We start from the raw sequence: 12,734 nt of genomic DNA on the forward strand, positions 1-12,734 counted from the left end.
ACAACTAGTGCACACCCATATCTGTGTTCCCTCCTCTCCTGAAGTGACAGAACTCCCAGTCTTTGCTGAACCCAGGGTCTAGTGAGGGACTGGAGTTCTTATCCTCCCCTGTAGCTAAGGAGAATGAATGTCTAAACTCTGGGTGGCTGGACGGGAGCAGCAACAGCCCAGGCAATCTGTGGACCACGGTGTCCAAGAGGAAGCTGGCCATCTTCCACTTCTCTCCTGTCCCCTATCCTGAGGGCTACAATGTATGTGAAGTCCCTGGCAGAGCATCAGCACAGCAGGGGCCAGAGGCTGCATCTGACCTGGGGTGACAGAGAAACAAAGCAAAAGAGAACTGGTTTCCTCACTGGAGAGAGGTTTACTTTTGCCTGCCTGGGTCACAAAGTCACTACTGGTCTCTTCGTTACATCAGCTGTCCCATGCAGTACAGCAACCTTGTGACTTAAGAGGCAGCGTGTCCTTAACCCCATGGTGATGTGTGATTAAGTAACAATTTGGGGAATTAAAAACTATAGCAGCTAGGGGCTGAGGGTGTCCCTCCACGGTGGAGCAACTGCTTACTGTATATAATCAGGCCCTGTATTCAATACCCAGCTCCAAAAACAAAGAAGTTGGCATAGTTACATCTTGATGTCTCAAGAGAATCTACAGACATTTGATATCTTATTACAATGCTTTAAAACTCTTAGCTTTGGTGTGTTGTGGTTTTTTTTTTTCCTAAGTTGAAGTTTTATTAAATTTACACATAATACTTTAGGCTGCCCAAGGCTTTTACTTCCCATTAATCATGGTGTCTTAGTTAGGTTTCTATTGCTGTGATAAAACACCAGGACCAGAAGCATCTTGGGAGGATAGGGTCTCCTTGGCTTAAAGGTCACGGCCTACCATCAGGGGAAGCCAAGGCAGGAAATAAAAGCAGGAACCTGAGCAGGAGCTGAAGCAGAGCCATGGAGGGGTGCTGTGTGCTGTGACTGGCTTGCTCCCCCTGGCCTGCTCAGCCTGCTTTCTTTTTTTTTTTTTTTTTTTTTTTTTAAAGATTTTTTTTATTTATTTTACGTATGTGAGTACACTGTGGAGTGAGTACACTGTAGCTGTCTTCACACACACCAGAAGAAGGTTTCGGATCCCATTACAGATGGTTGTGAGCCACCATGTGGTTGCTGGGAATTGAACTCAGGACCTCTGAAAGAACAGTCGGAACTCTTAACCACTGAGCCATCTCCCCAGCCCAAAACTCATCTTACTTTTTTTTTTTTCTTTTTTTTTCAGAGCTGGGGACCGAACCCAGGGCCTTGCGCTCGCTAGGCAAGCGCTCTACCACTGAGCTAAATCCCCAACCTCAGCCTGCTTTCTTGTGGCACCCAGATTACCTGCTCAGGGCTGGCACCACCCACAGTGAGCAGGCCCCTTCCACAATCATGAATTGAGAAAAATCCCTACAGGCTTGCCCGCCGGAAATCAGATGGAGGGATTTTTTCAGTTGCGGTTCCCTCTTCCCAGATGACTCTAGCTTGTGTCACGGGGATGAAGATCTAATAAAGATAGGTGACTGCCTGAGGCTGATCTCTGTGACCCACATGGTGGAAGCAGAGAACTAGCTCCCTCAAGGTGTCCTCTGAGCCCACACATGCTATGGCATATGCACACATACACAAATAAATAAATGAAGTAAGACTACAGATAAAAATAAATACCCAAAGAAGAATATACAAGCACATCACACCAACTTTTCAGAGATAAAAAAAAAAATTGAAGTAAATATAAGTAATTTTATGTGGTTTGACTAAATGATCATTTGCCTTTTGTTTTGAAAATAATTCTTCAGGGGTTGGGGATTTAGCTCAGTGGTAGAGCGCTTGCCTAGCAAGCACAAGGCCCTGGGTTCAGTCCCCAGCTCTGAAAAAAACAAAAAACAAAAAAAACAAAAAAAAACAACAACAACAAAAAAAACCGAAAATAATTCTTTAAAAGGTACACAGATAAACAGTCATTTTTTTTTTTTTGTTCTTTTTTTTCAGAGCTTGGGACCGAACCCAGGGCCTTGCGCTTCCTAGGCAAGCACTCTACCACTGAGCTAAATCCCCAACCCCTAAACAGTCATTTCTATGTACAAAAACTACTCTCAAGTTCATTCAAAAGAGAGGCCTCAGTAGTTGTTTTCCAGACACCAAAGGAGCTGACTCCAGTCAGCCACAGGTGCTGCTGGCTAGACTCCGCTTAACAAATGGATGAGGTAAAATATCTCCAGGGGCTCTGTAGAGCACACCTGTCACCTTTGTCATTGGACGCCTGCCCATCCTGTCTCACCTGCCAGCCACTCCCCACTCTCCTCTCCTGTCTCCAGGTCTCACTTCTCATCCCAGGCCTCAGATGCTGCTCAGGTGAGCAGGAGAGCTTGTCTCCCTCTCCTTCCCTCTCTTCCCAGCAGATGATTTCACAAACTAGGGATCATCCCACAAACCCTGAGTGCAGCAGGGCAGCAGAAACCAAAGAAGGGCCACAAGATAAGGCAGGAGAATGCTGCCCCAGCTTAAACATCTGAAGGCTCAAGAAGGTGAAAAGAGGCGCCTTGGAAACAAAGGGAGGTGTCATCAAACTTGTTACATACGCAGTGGGAGAGAGGAGGGGGTGTCTCTCTGTGTGTCTGTCTCTCTCTGTCTCCCTGTCTCTGCCTCCCTGTCTCTCTCTGTCTCTGTCTCCTATAAACAACAAGTTTTGGACCTGTGACTGAGTTTGAAGTATTTTCAGGGTGCTCCACACAAGCTATCAAGGAAAAAGGTAGTTATGTAAACCAGCTACTTGAGGTGCCGGGAAAGGAAGAGATTACAGGGATGGACCAGTCCACCTGGGACACTGTTGCCCAGAAACGCTGAAAGATGGTTCAGTAGGTAAAGGCACTTGCCAGTGCTGACAACCTGAGATGGACCCGGGCCCACCATAGAGGACAGAACTGGCTCATGGCAGTCATCAACTCTCGGGTGCTGGCCTCCATTTACACACATCTATACCCAATCCATCGGTCAACCAGTAAGTGTAAATGGAACAAAATTATACAAAGTTAAAAAGAGGGGCTGGAGAACTGGCTCCAGTGGTAAGGTGCTCCCCATGTTTGCATGAGGACCTGAGTATAAACCCTAATGCCAAGTCAAGCCAGGAGTGGGGAGCCTTCAAACGCTCTAGGGAGTGGAGACTGGCGTACGGGTGAACCCCAGGTCCCAGAATCAGACCCTGTCTCAAAAACAAGGCAGAGAATCTGAAGATATCTGAGGTGCCCCCTGACCACCACATCTACCCATATGTACAAACACACTCACACAAATGCAGGTACATGTTCAGACAAACAGACGAGAGTAATTTTACTAGTACGTTTTATATAACCCAGTATATCCCAAAAGAAGGAAAGCTACGCAAAAGTCCAGGAAAGATCACTCATTAAAAAAGAAGCAGACAAGTTAATAATAATAATAATAATAATAATAATAATAATAATAATGGCAACAACAACATAAACAAACAAAAACAAAAGCCCACTTGGGTTTGGACTGAGACACATTCTTTTTTTTTTTTTTTTTTTTGGTTCTTTTTTTTTTTCCGGAGCTGGGGACCGAACCCAGGGCCTTGCGCTTCCTAGGCAAGCGCTCTACCACTGAGCTAAATCCCCAACCCCTGAGACACATTCTTAAGATACACAAGTAAGGATTGGAGAGATGGCTCAGAAATTAAGAGCACTGACCGCTCTTCCAGAGGTCCTGAGTTCAATTCCCAGCAACCACATGGTGGCTCACAACCATCTGTAATGAGATCCAATGCCCTCTGCTGGTGTGTCTGAAGTAACAGTGTACTCACATACATAAAATAAATAAATCTTTAAAAAAAGACACAGAAGTAGGACATGTCACTCACGGTTTCTGAAGACGATGGCTCCTGGAAACTGGTGCCTTGTACCCAAATGCTTTCTGTCACAAATGCTATATGTTCTGCCTCAAGTATGAAGGGGGACACGAGAAACAGGGCCCATTTGTTCAAGTCATCAACAGACTACAAATAAGGAAAGAAAGAAAGAAAGAAAGGAGTCAGTGTCATCCCCCACACGTGTCACTTGGGTCAGCGTGCCTGGCATGCCCTCCCCTGGCTCCTTCCCAGTGCCGCAGGCCCCTTCAACCCTGGCTTCTTGTCTGACAATGCTGTTTAAACAGCCATATGGGTCTGGTTCACAAGAATGTCAAAGTCCCTGGACATCTGTCTCCAAGGGAGTCACCCTGACCAGTTCTCCTTACAGCCTAAGGTGTGTGAGCTTTCCAAATCGCACCTGGAAGGACGAACGGTTGATGGTGAGGTGTGTGCCTGGCAACTTCTGACAGTGGCACAACCAAAGCCAGAGACTGGAGCTACCTCAGGAGAGAGCCTTTCCCACATGCAGACGTGACAAGGCATGCTTTAAAGGAAATGTGCACCCAGTCAGGAATTCATTGGAGATTTTAGGAGTGGGTTAGAGACCAGACCGGTTAGCCGAGCAGACATGTCCGGCCATTTTTACCTGTGGGGTTTACATCTGTGGGTTCTTGTCATGGAACCCTAAATCACACTGAATAATAACCACTTACAGATTTTGTTCTGCATTAAGTATTGAAGTAACCAAGAGATGACTCAAATACGGGAGGACCCACACAGAATGCAAACACCACGTTGTTTATGCAAGGGACTGACTGGGCCATCCTCAGGTGCTCTCTTGTTTTAGTCCAGCTATCAACCTCAAAAATTCACTTCCTTCATTTTCAGATTTCTGGAAGGAATGCAATTTGATTTTAAAAGGTTTTAGACTACTAAAAACAAAGGGACACCAGAGCAGAAACCTTCTCAAGAGTCACAGCCCTGAACCCAGAAAGACACGGTAGGGATGTGTGGGCAAAGCTCAAGTTATGGGACAGGCAGGAGTGCACTGAGGGACAGACATCCACAGGCTGGGGTTCTGAAGCAGGGAAGAGCCAAGCAACTGAGTTAGCATAGTTAGAAAGCAGAGGTCACGAAATGTTCAAAGTTTCTAGGAAATTTTCTTTGGCAAATGCTCTACTCTGATATAAATCCCATAGGCTTTGTTTTAAATAATCAGCTTAGAGACTGCCACAGTGGAAAACTCCACCATTGCTTACTCTTCTCTGTGATCTCTCAAACGGTTTAAGAGAACTAAAGCCAGATGTTCTAAGAGAGGCAGCGTCTGCGTGCACTGCACACGCCTCACTCCAGGTGGTACAAGTCACATCTAGTCCTGTAGCTGTAAGCTTGGGAAACCTAAGAAAACTCGGTGTGTTAGTCACACTGTATTCTTTAGGTTTATTTAATTGTATATATATGTGCATCACCTGCATTCCTTGGACTCTCTGGAACTGAAGTTCCAGATGGTTATGGGGACTTGGAACTAACTGGACATGGGTGCTCTGCAAGAGCAACAAGTGTTCTTAACCACTGAGCCATCTTCAATCCCTACACTGTATTTTTTAGAGTGTTGTCTGTGTTAGTTCCCTGGAAACACGATTACCCCCATTCCTAAGCAGCTCACTTTGCCATGAAGTAAGATAATGATTCTAGTATGGGTGTTGTGGTTTGACATCTGTGAAAAAACTCTGTTTAGTGCTTAAAGTGAGACAGAAGGAAGAGGAAAGGGCAAGAGACCATTGAAAAGCGAAACACTGTGTGATGTTCACAGAAACAAGTGATGTCCACAAGTACACGGTAGGAATGCACTGTGAAGTCAGGTTCCCAGCCTGCAGCCGGCCTGTACAAATGGTCAGTGCCCCCTTCTCAGAAAGGGGCAGCGGCCATCACCCTCCGACGGGACCAGAAGCTAGCCCACGGAAACTCTAGGTGCCACGAGGGATGTCCCTGCTACAGCTGCAGGACCGGAGACACGAGGGAGGGGCAGCTGGCCCACGGCCAACAGCGCGCAGCAGGGCTTCCCATGCTCCAGTGCACGCGTGGGCTGTGCGAGCCGGGCAGCAATGCTGCCGCCGTGCCGGATCTACGCGGCGCCCCCGCCCGCCGCCCACCTGGCTCTCGCCGACGCAGAAGACGCGGCCGCCGCGGCTCAGGCACACGCGCGCGCCCCCGGGCTGCGCGGCCGCGCGGCAGAAGGTGAAGGAGCAGCGCGAGGCGCGCAGCCGCCGCACCGTGGAGAGCACCAGTGCGGCCGGCCGGCGCCCCCAGCGCGCCCACAGGTACAGGTAACACAGCGTGATGAGCATGGCCGGCGCCGGCGCCCGCGCCCCGGCCTGCGCCAGGCCCCGCCCCGGCCGGAAGCGAGGCTTGGGGAGAGGGTGGAGTGCGCCTGCGCTACAGGATGGGGGCTGAGGGCGGGGCGGGTATGCTGAGCAGGGTAGGATGCAGAGGAAGGATGCGCTAGAGGTGAAGGATGCGGGCTGGGTAGCATCTGGGGGCAGGAGGGCTGGACCATGGACAGGGTGCCTCGAGTAAAAGAGGCTATGGGAACGGAAAGGGCGGACTAGGACTGAAGATGGCACTGGAAGAGAGGCCACTGTCTGGTCTCAGGAGGCTGGCTTTACCGAGGGAGGTGGGAGAGCCAGGAGATTGGAGGTGTGCTCTAGAGATGGAGAGACCTGGGCTGCAAAACTAGAGTGAACTGGGGAGGTAAGAGAGACTGTGCTAGGGACATACAGGGACAGGGACAGAGTAGTGAGGGACTGGGAAAGTATTGGAGGGGGGGGGATGGGAGGGGGTTGGGAGTGCAGGGAGGCGCCAGGTTTTTTTTTTTTTTGGGGGGAGGGGGAGAATGGATAGCCTGATCAAGTCAAAGTCCAGCCTCCTTTCCTTGAGGGTGGGAATGAGTAAGGCACTAGGCCTAAGTTTATGTCAACAGCCAGTATTTGCTGACTATCAACACATTACAAATCAGAGAACTGATAGCCTCTACCGGGCCCAGTTGGAATATTAGGTGAGGCCATTTTATTAGACTAGGACTACTAGGTTAATTACATGAATTCATGTGAATCACCAAAAAGACAAATGGGGTATTCCCACTACATATCTGTTACCAGTTTAACTGAGCGTCCTGAGCCCGGTGGAAGGAGGGAACATCAGTTATGATTCCCAGAGGTCCTGTCGCAGGGGAAGCACACAATTCTCCCCTCGATTAAAAACAGCAGTTTTCTTCCCTGGAGCCTCTCATCCACAATAACTCTGAACAAACAATTTCTAGTTGCTTGCTGTCCTGACCCTTGTCCCCTCACTGTAAACAAGCAGCAAAACGTGTTAAGAACAATCAGATGGGGCTGGAGAGATGGCTCAGGGGTTAAGAGCGCTGACTGCTCTTCCAGAGGTCCTGAGTTCAATTCCCAGCAACCACATGGTGGCTCACAACGATCTGTAATGGGATCCGATGCCCTCCTCTGGGGTGTCTGAGGACAGTGACAGTGTACCTACATACACAAAATAAAGAAATACAAAAAAAAAAAAAGAACAATCAGATGTGCCACTCCCATGTCTTGCCTAATCTGAGGATAGATTTTTTTAAAAGTACACTGGCAGTGGATCTGCCTATTTAAAATGGCCACTGATGGGGGCTGGGGATTTAGCTCAGTGGTAGAGCGCTTACCTAGGAAGCGCAAGGCCCTGGGTTCGGTCCCCAGCTCCGAAAAAAAAAAAAAGAACCAAAAAAAAAAAATCTAAAATGGCCACTGACGGGGTTGGGGATTTAGCTCAGTGGTAGAGTGCTTGCCTAGCAAGCGCAAGGCCCTGGGTTCGGTCCCCAGCTCCAAAAAAAAAAGAAAGAAAAAAAAAAATGGCCACTCACTCTGGAGTAGTGGCTCACACCTTTAATCACAGCACTTGAGAGGCAAAGGCAGGTCAGTCTGTGGGTGAGTCCAGGAAGAAATGACACACGTCACTGAGGACAGGAAGGTGAGCTGTACTGAAAGGAAGGCAGTCTGCTTTCTCCTAGTGGCTCCCTGCATGGCACTAGTTACCGCCAAATAGTGTTTGTCTGGATGAGGGTGTTAACTTGGCACAAGCTGGAGTGACTGGAGAGGAGGGAGGCTCAACTGAGAGAAAGCCTTCATGAGACTGGGCTGCTGGCAAACTTGTAAGGCAATGGTTCTCAACCTTCCTAGTGCTGTGACCCTTTGATACAGTTCCTCTTGTTTCCGTGACCCACAGACATAAATTAGCCCAGGGTTGTATAAGCAAGTAAGCTAAGCAAGCCAGTGAGCCCCACCCACCATGGCCTCTGCTGCTGTGCATCAGCTCCTGCCCCCAGGACTCTGTCCTGCTTGAGTTCCTGTCCCTACCTCCTTCAGTGATGGACGATGATGTGGAAGTGTAAGCCAAACAACCTTTCCCTCCCCACCTTACTGTTCCCTGTGATGATCCATCTCAGCAATAGTGAGCCTAATTAGGACACTGTTCTAGCTTTCATTCTATGGCTGTTATAAAAACACTGATGTAAGCAACTTGGGGGAGGCGGGTGTTTTAGCCTGTTTTGGAAGCCAAGGCAGGAAGACTGACACGGAAGCCACGAGTCCTGTACTTACCATGGCTTACTCGGCTCGCTCGTCTACAGTGCATTATTACTCAGGGATGGCACAGCCCACAGAGCCTTGCTGCCACGGTGCTAGATCTCCATACTGATTTACTTTTCTTTTTAAATGTGTGTGTATGTGATGGTTTGTATATGCTTGACTCGCAGAGTGGCACTATTAAAGATGTGGCCTTCTTGGAGTGAGTGTGTCACTGTGGGTGTGGGATTTAATATCTTTATCCTAGCTGCCTGGAAGTCAGTCTTCTGCTAGCAGCCCTCAGATGAAGATGTAGAACTCTCAGCTCCTCCTGCACCAGGACTGCCTGGACACTGCCATGTTCCCACCTTGATGATAATGGACTGAACCTCTGAACCTGTAAGCCAGCCCCAATTAAATGTTGTCCTATAAAGAGTTGTCTTGGTCATGGTGTCTGTTCACAGCAGTAAGATCCTAACTAAAATAGAAGTTGGTACTGGAAATGGAATATTGCTGTGATAGGCCTGTCTATGCTTTTGATTGGAAGAATGTGGATTTTGGGACTTTGGATTTGGAAAGCCATGGAATGTTTTAAGTAGGGCTTAACAAGTCATCCTAGTAGGAATATGGAAGATTTTGTTGCTGTGAGTGATTTGAACTATATAGACCTAGCCCAAGAGGTTATAGTGGAGAAGAACTTCAGTAAGTGGTCAAGAGACTGATTTTGTGGAATTTTGGTGGAAAACATGGCTGCTTTTTGCCCTCGTCTGAAGAGTCTGCCTGAGGCTAAGGTGAGGAAGAGACATCTCAGATTAAGTGAATTGACAAAGGAAGTCTCTGGAACACCAATTGTAGACTTTGTTCTCTGGTTAAGTTTCATGAAGAGCGTTTTAAACAACCATAGCAAACTGAGAAAGGAGAAATACATAATGTATGGTTCAAGTGTTAAAGGGCACCAGGAAGTGAAGTGGAGCTGAATCCTGTGTTCAAGAATATTAGATTGAACTGAGGGAGTGGCGACCTTGGGGCAAGATCCTACCCAGCTAAATTTAGGTCCAGGCAAGGTGGTGCACGCCTTTAATCCTGCATTCTGGAGATAGGAACCTCGCAGATCTCTGAGTTCCAGGTCAATCTTCAAAGCAAGTTCCAGGAAAACCAAGCTTAGGCAGTGAAGGAGTTAGAAAACAGAAAGCTGATAATAATGTAATAGAACAAGGGGAGCCATGTTCCAGTCCCAGAAAGCAGCAGAACTCAGCAGCTTCGGCCATGTGGCTCTGCCTTTAGAGTCAAGAATAAAAGGGACTACTGGGACAACTGATGCTGGTCAGCTGGAGCTGAGAAATTAGTAGTTTTTAAGAAGAGACGAGCATCACCAAGGTGAAATCCTCTGGGAAGTGTTTTCTGAGAGCTCAAAGAAGCTGTGTTCCAGAGATAGCCAAGGTTGTATCTTGTGCTGCAGCAGAACTTGGTAATGTGTAAGAGTCACCCAGGTGATACTGGTTTTGAAGGCATGAAGAGGTCATGAAGAGCAGCTGAGGCTGGGCACTGTGAGAGGCCAGGGAAGGCCCTTGGGGAAGGTGCAGCCTCAGTTGCAGTTGATGGTCCATGACTGAAGGGGTCATACAAAGGAGCTGAGGCTTGGCACCATGAAGAGAACCTATGAGAAGCTATTGGTGAAGCATAGTTGCAGTGGAAAACCCCAGCGTATTAGAGATGCCAGTACCATGTATGACCACCAAGAACGGCAGTGGCAGTGGAGTGGATCAACTTGAGCTTAGAGTGCTACAGAGGGCAGAGCTGGAGAAGTGATGCCAGCCCTTTGGAGAAGCCCAGAAGATCATGTGTGGATCTCAGACACTGAAACAAGAAACTATAACATTGATGTTGCCTTAGAGACCCCAAGATGTTCGAGATGCCAGAGCCGTGGGCTATCTGCTGAGGAAAGCTGCTAACAGGGAGTGGAACCAGTCCAAAAGAAAGAAGTTTGTTACAGTCAACAATGATGAAAAAGGAGTTGGAAATTAGAAGACCTCTTTGACATCAGCCATGGAGATGCAGAGTTTGGATTTTGTCCAGCTAGTTCCCTGTCTTGCTTTGGGGATTACAGTTAAGTGATTGGATGAATCTCAGAAGAGACTTTGAATTTTGGACTTTTTTAAAAAAGATATATATAGATATTGTAGCTGTCTTCAGACACACCAGAAGAGGGCATCCGATTTCATTACAGATGGTTGTGAGCCACCATGTGGTTACTGGGATTTGAACTCAGGACTTTTGGAAGAGCAGTCGGTGCTCTTAACCACTAAGCCATCTCTCCAGCCTAAATTTTGGACTTTTAACATTGTTGAGACTGCTATAGACTATGAGGACTTTGGAAGTTGGACTAAATGTACCTTTTTATTATGCTATGGTTAGGTAAGTCCCCCATCGACTCATATGTTTGAACAAGCCTATGGGGGCCAGGGAGTGGAATGTGAAGGTTTGTATATGCTTGGCCCAGGGTGTGGCACTATTAGGAGCTATGGCCTTGTTGGAGTAGGTGTGTCACTGTGGACATGAGTTGTGAGACCCTCCTCCTAGCTAACTGGAAACCAGTCTTCCACTAGTAGCTAGTAGTTCAGATGAAGATGTAGAACTCTCAGCTCCTCCTGCACCATGACTGCCTGGACACTGCCATGATCCCGCCTTGATGATAATGGACTGAACCTCTGAACCTGTAAACCAGCCCCAATTACATGATGTACTTTATAAGAGTTGAAGATTCCAAGAGCACTGGGATGGCCACCCAGATGGACCGGCCTGATGATTAGGCTGCCAGGTCCCTGAGACCCACATGGTCATGTGAAAGGAGAAAAGTCAGTTCTCGAAACTTGTCCTCTGACCTCCACACATATGTTGTTGGGTGTCACACACACACACACACACACACACCCCATACTTAAGATCTGCCAAGAATGGTAAGACTAATAAAACAACAGAAAGGCTGAATATACTAACGCTAAGATCCTCAGGCTGGAGAGATAGCTCTACAGATAGAAGCAGTGGTCTCTCTTCCAGAGGACTGAGTTTGGTTCCTGTCATCCACATTGTGGCTCACAGCTGTCAGTAACTGCAGACCCAAGGGACTGAATGACCTTTTCTGGACTTCTTGGAAGGTACAGACACATGTGCAAGCAAAACGCCCATGCTCATAAGATTGTTTAAATGTAAATTAGGACCCTGCATGCATTTGGAGGCACACACTTGACATGCGAGGAGACACCAGGAACACAGAAAGTTGATAAAGCACTCAGACCTGAACTAAGCAAAGAATCCAAACTCCTAAGACGTGGCTAGGCAGCACAGAGTGGATGAAGATGCACAGGGCCCCATGAGCAGCTCAGAGACCAACGTCGGACAACCTGATGCTTGACCCCAGGGCCTTAGAAAATACGATCCTGGTACGAACTGGTTTAAACAGGGCTGGCTAGCGGAGATCCCTTTGTAAGCTCTATTATTTCACTTCTGCTGCCCTGCAGAAGCCTTTGTGCTGACGATCTGCATCCTGGCTCTCTGACCACAGTGTTGCCATCAACAGAAACAGCTAGTCAGACAAAGGGGATTTAGCAGAGAGGACCGGCTGGAGCTGGTGAAGAAGGTACAGCATGGTAACTGAGCAGGACAGACAGCTCTGCCTCAGGACGACGTGTGCAGCCTCTGAGAACATAGCTCACACCTTGACTGAGAGCACAGAGCAGCGCCTCTGCCACCATGGGGCTGGGCTTAGAGCTTCGGGACCCAAGTCACGTGATGGAACCCACCCGTCTCTGGGCAGGTGAAGAGGGTGGGTGTGGAAGCACCTTGGGGCTGAAGATCCCTGAGGCTGAACTCTCTAGAATCAAATGGCAAAGACTCTGGGACCCTACAGGCAGAGACAGGAAGTGTGGGGGCAGTAGCCAGCCTCTGGGTCCTTTAACGTTCAAAGTCCTGTTTCTAGTCCAGTGTTTATGGGTGAACGGTGCCCCCATAATACAACAGTTAAGTCCTAACCCCTGGAACTTCACGCGTAGCCATATTTAGAGGGGACGAAGCCTTTACAGAGGTAATTAAGGTAAAATGAGGGGATATGAGTGGCCCCAAATCCAGTGAGTGTCACTAGTGTCCTTGCAAAGGGTGTGGATAGTGGAAAGATCATTCGATGACACAGACGTCAAGGAGTGAAGCCTCAGGCAAGACCAACCCTGT

At 48.1% G+C, this 12,734-nt stretch overlaps 1 protein-coding gene across 13 annotated transcripts in view; it reads right to left on the reverse strand.

The window, feature by feature from the left end:
* Hlcs (holocarboxylase synthetase) overlaps positions 1-12,734 on the reverse strand; it is a 197,621-nt gene that overhangs the window by 150,280 nt on the left and 34,607 nt on the right. For 6 of the 13 annotated variants that reach the window (XR_010055942.1, XM_063270414.1, XM_039088792.2 and 3 more), the window contains exon 2: positions 3,910-4,044. The exons of 4 other annotated variants lie outside the window; for them this stretch is intronic. Coding sequence is in view for 5 of the 9 variants with exons in the window: in XM_039088792.2 (XP_038944720.2) it covers positions 3,910-4,044 (135 nt within the window). In the remaining 4 variants the exon portion in view is untranslated. Of the gene's footprint in view, positions 1-3,909; positions 4,045-6,050; positions 6,308-12,734 lie in introns of those variants that run through there. 3 more of the 13 variants (XM_063270412.1, NM_001427024.1, XM_039088795.1) reach the window with 3 other exon arrangements.

This window comes from Rattus norvegicus, chromosome 11 (assembly GCF_036323735.1).
Source record: "Rattus norvegicus strain BN/NHsdMcwi chromosome 11, GRCr8, whole genome shotgun sequence".
In the NCBI taxonomy this organism is placed as follows: Eukaryota; Metazoa; Chordata; class Mammalia; order Rodentia; family Muridae; genus Rattus; species Rattus norvegicus.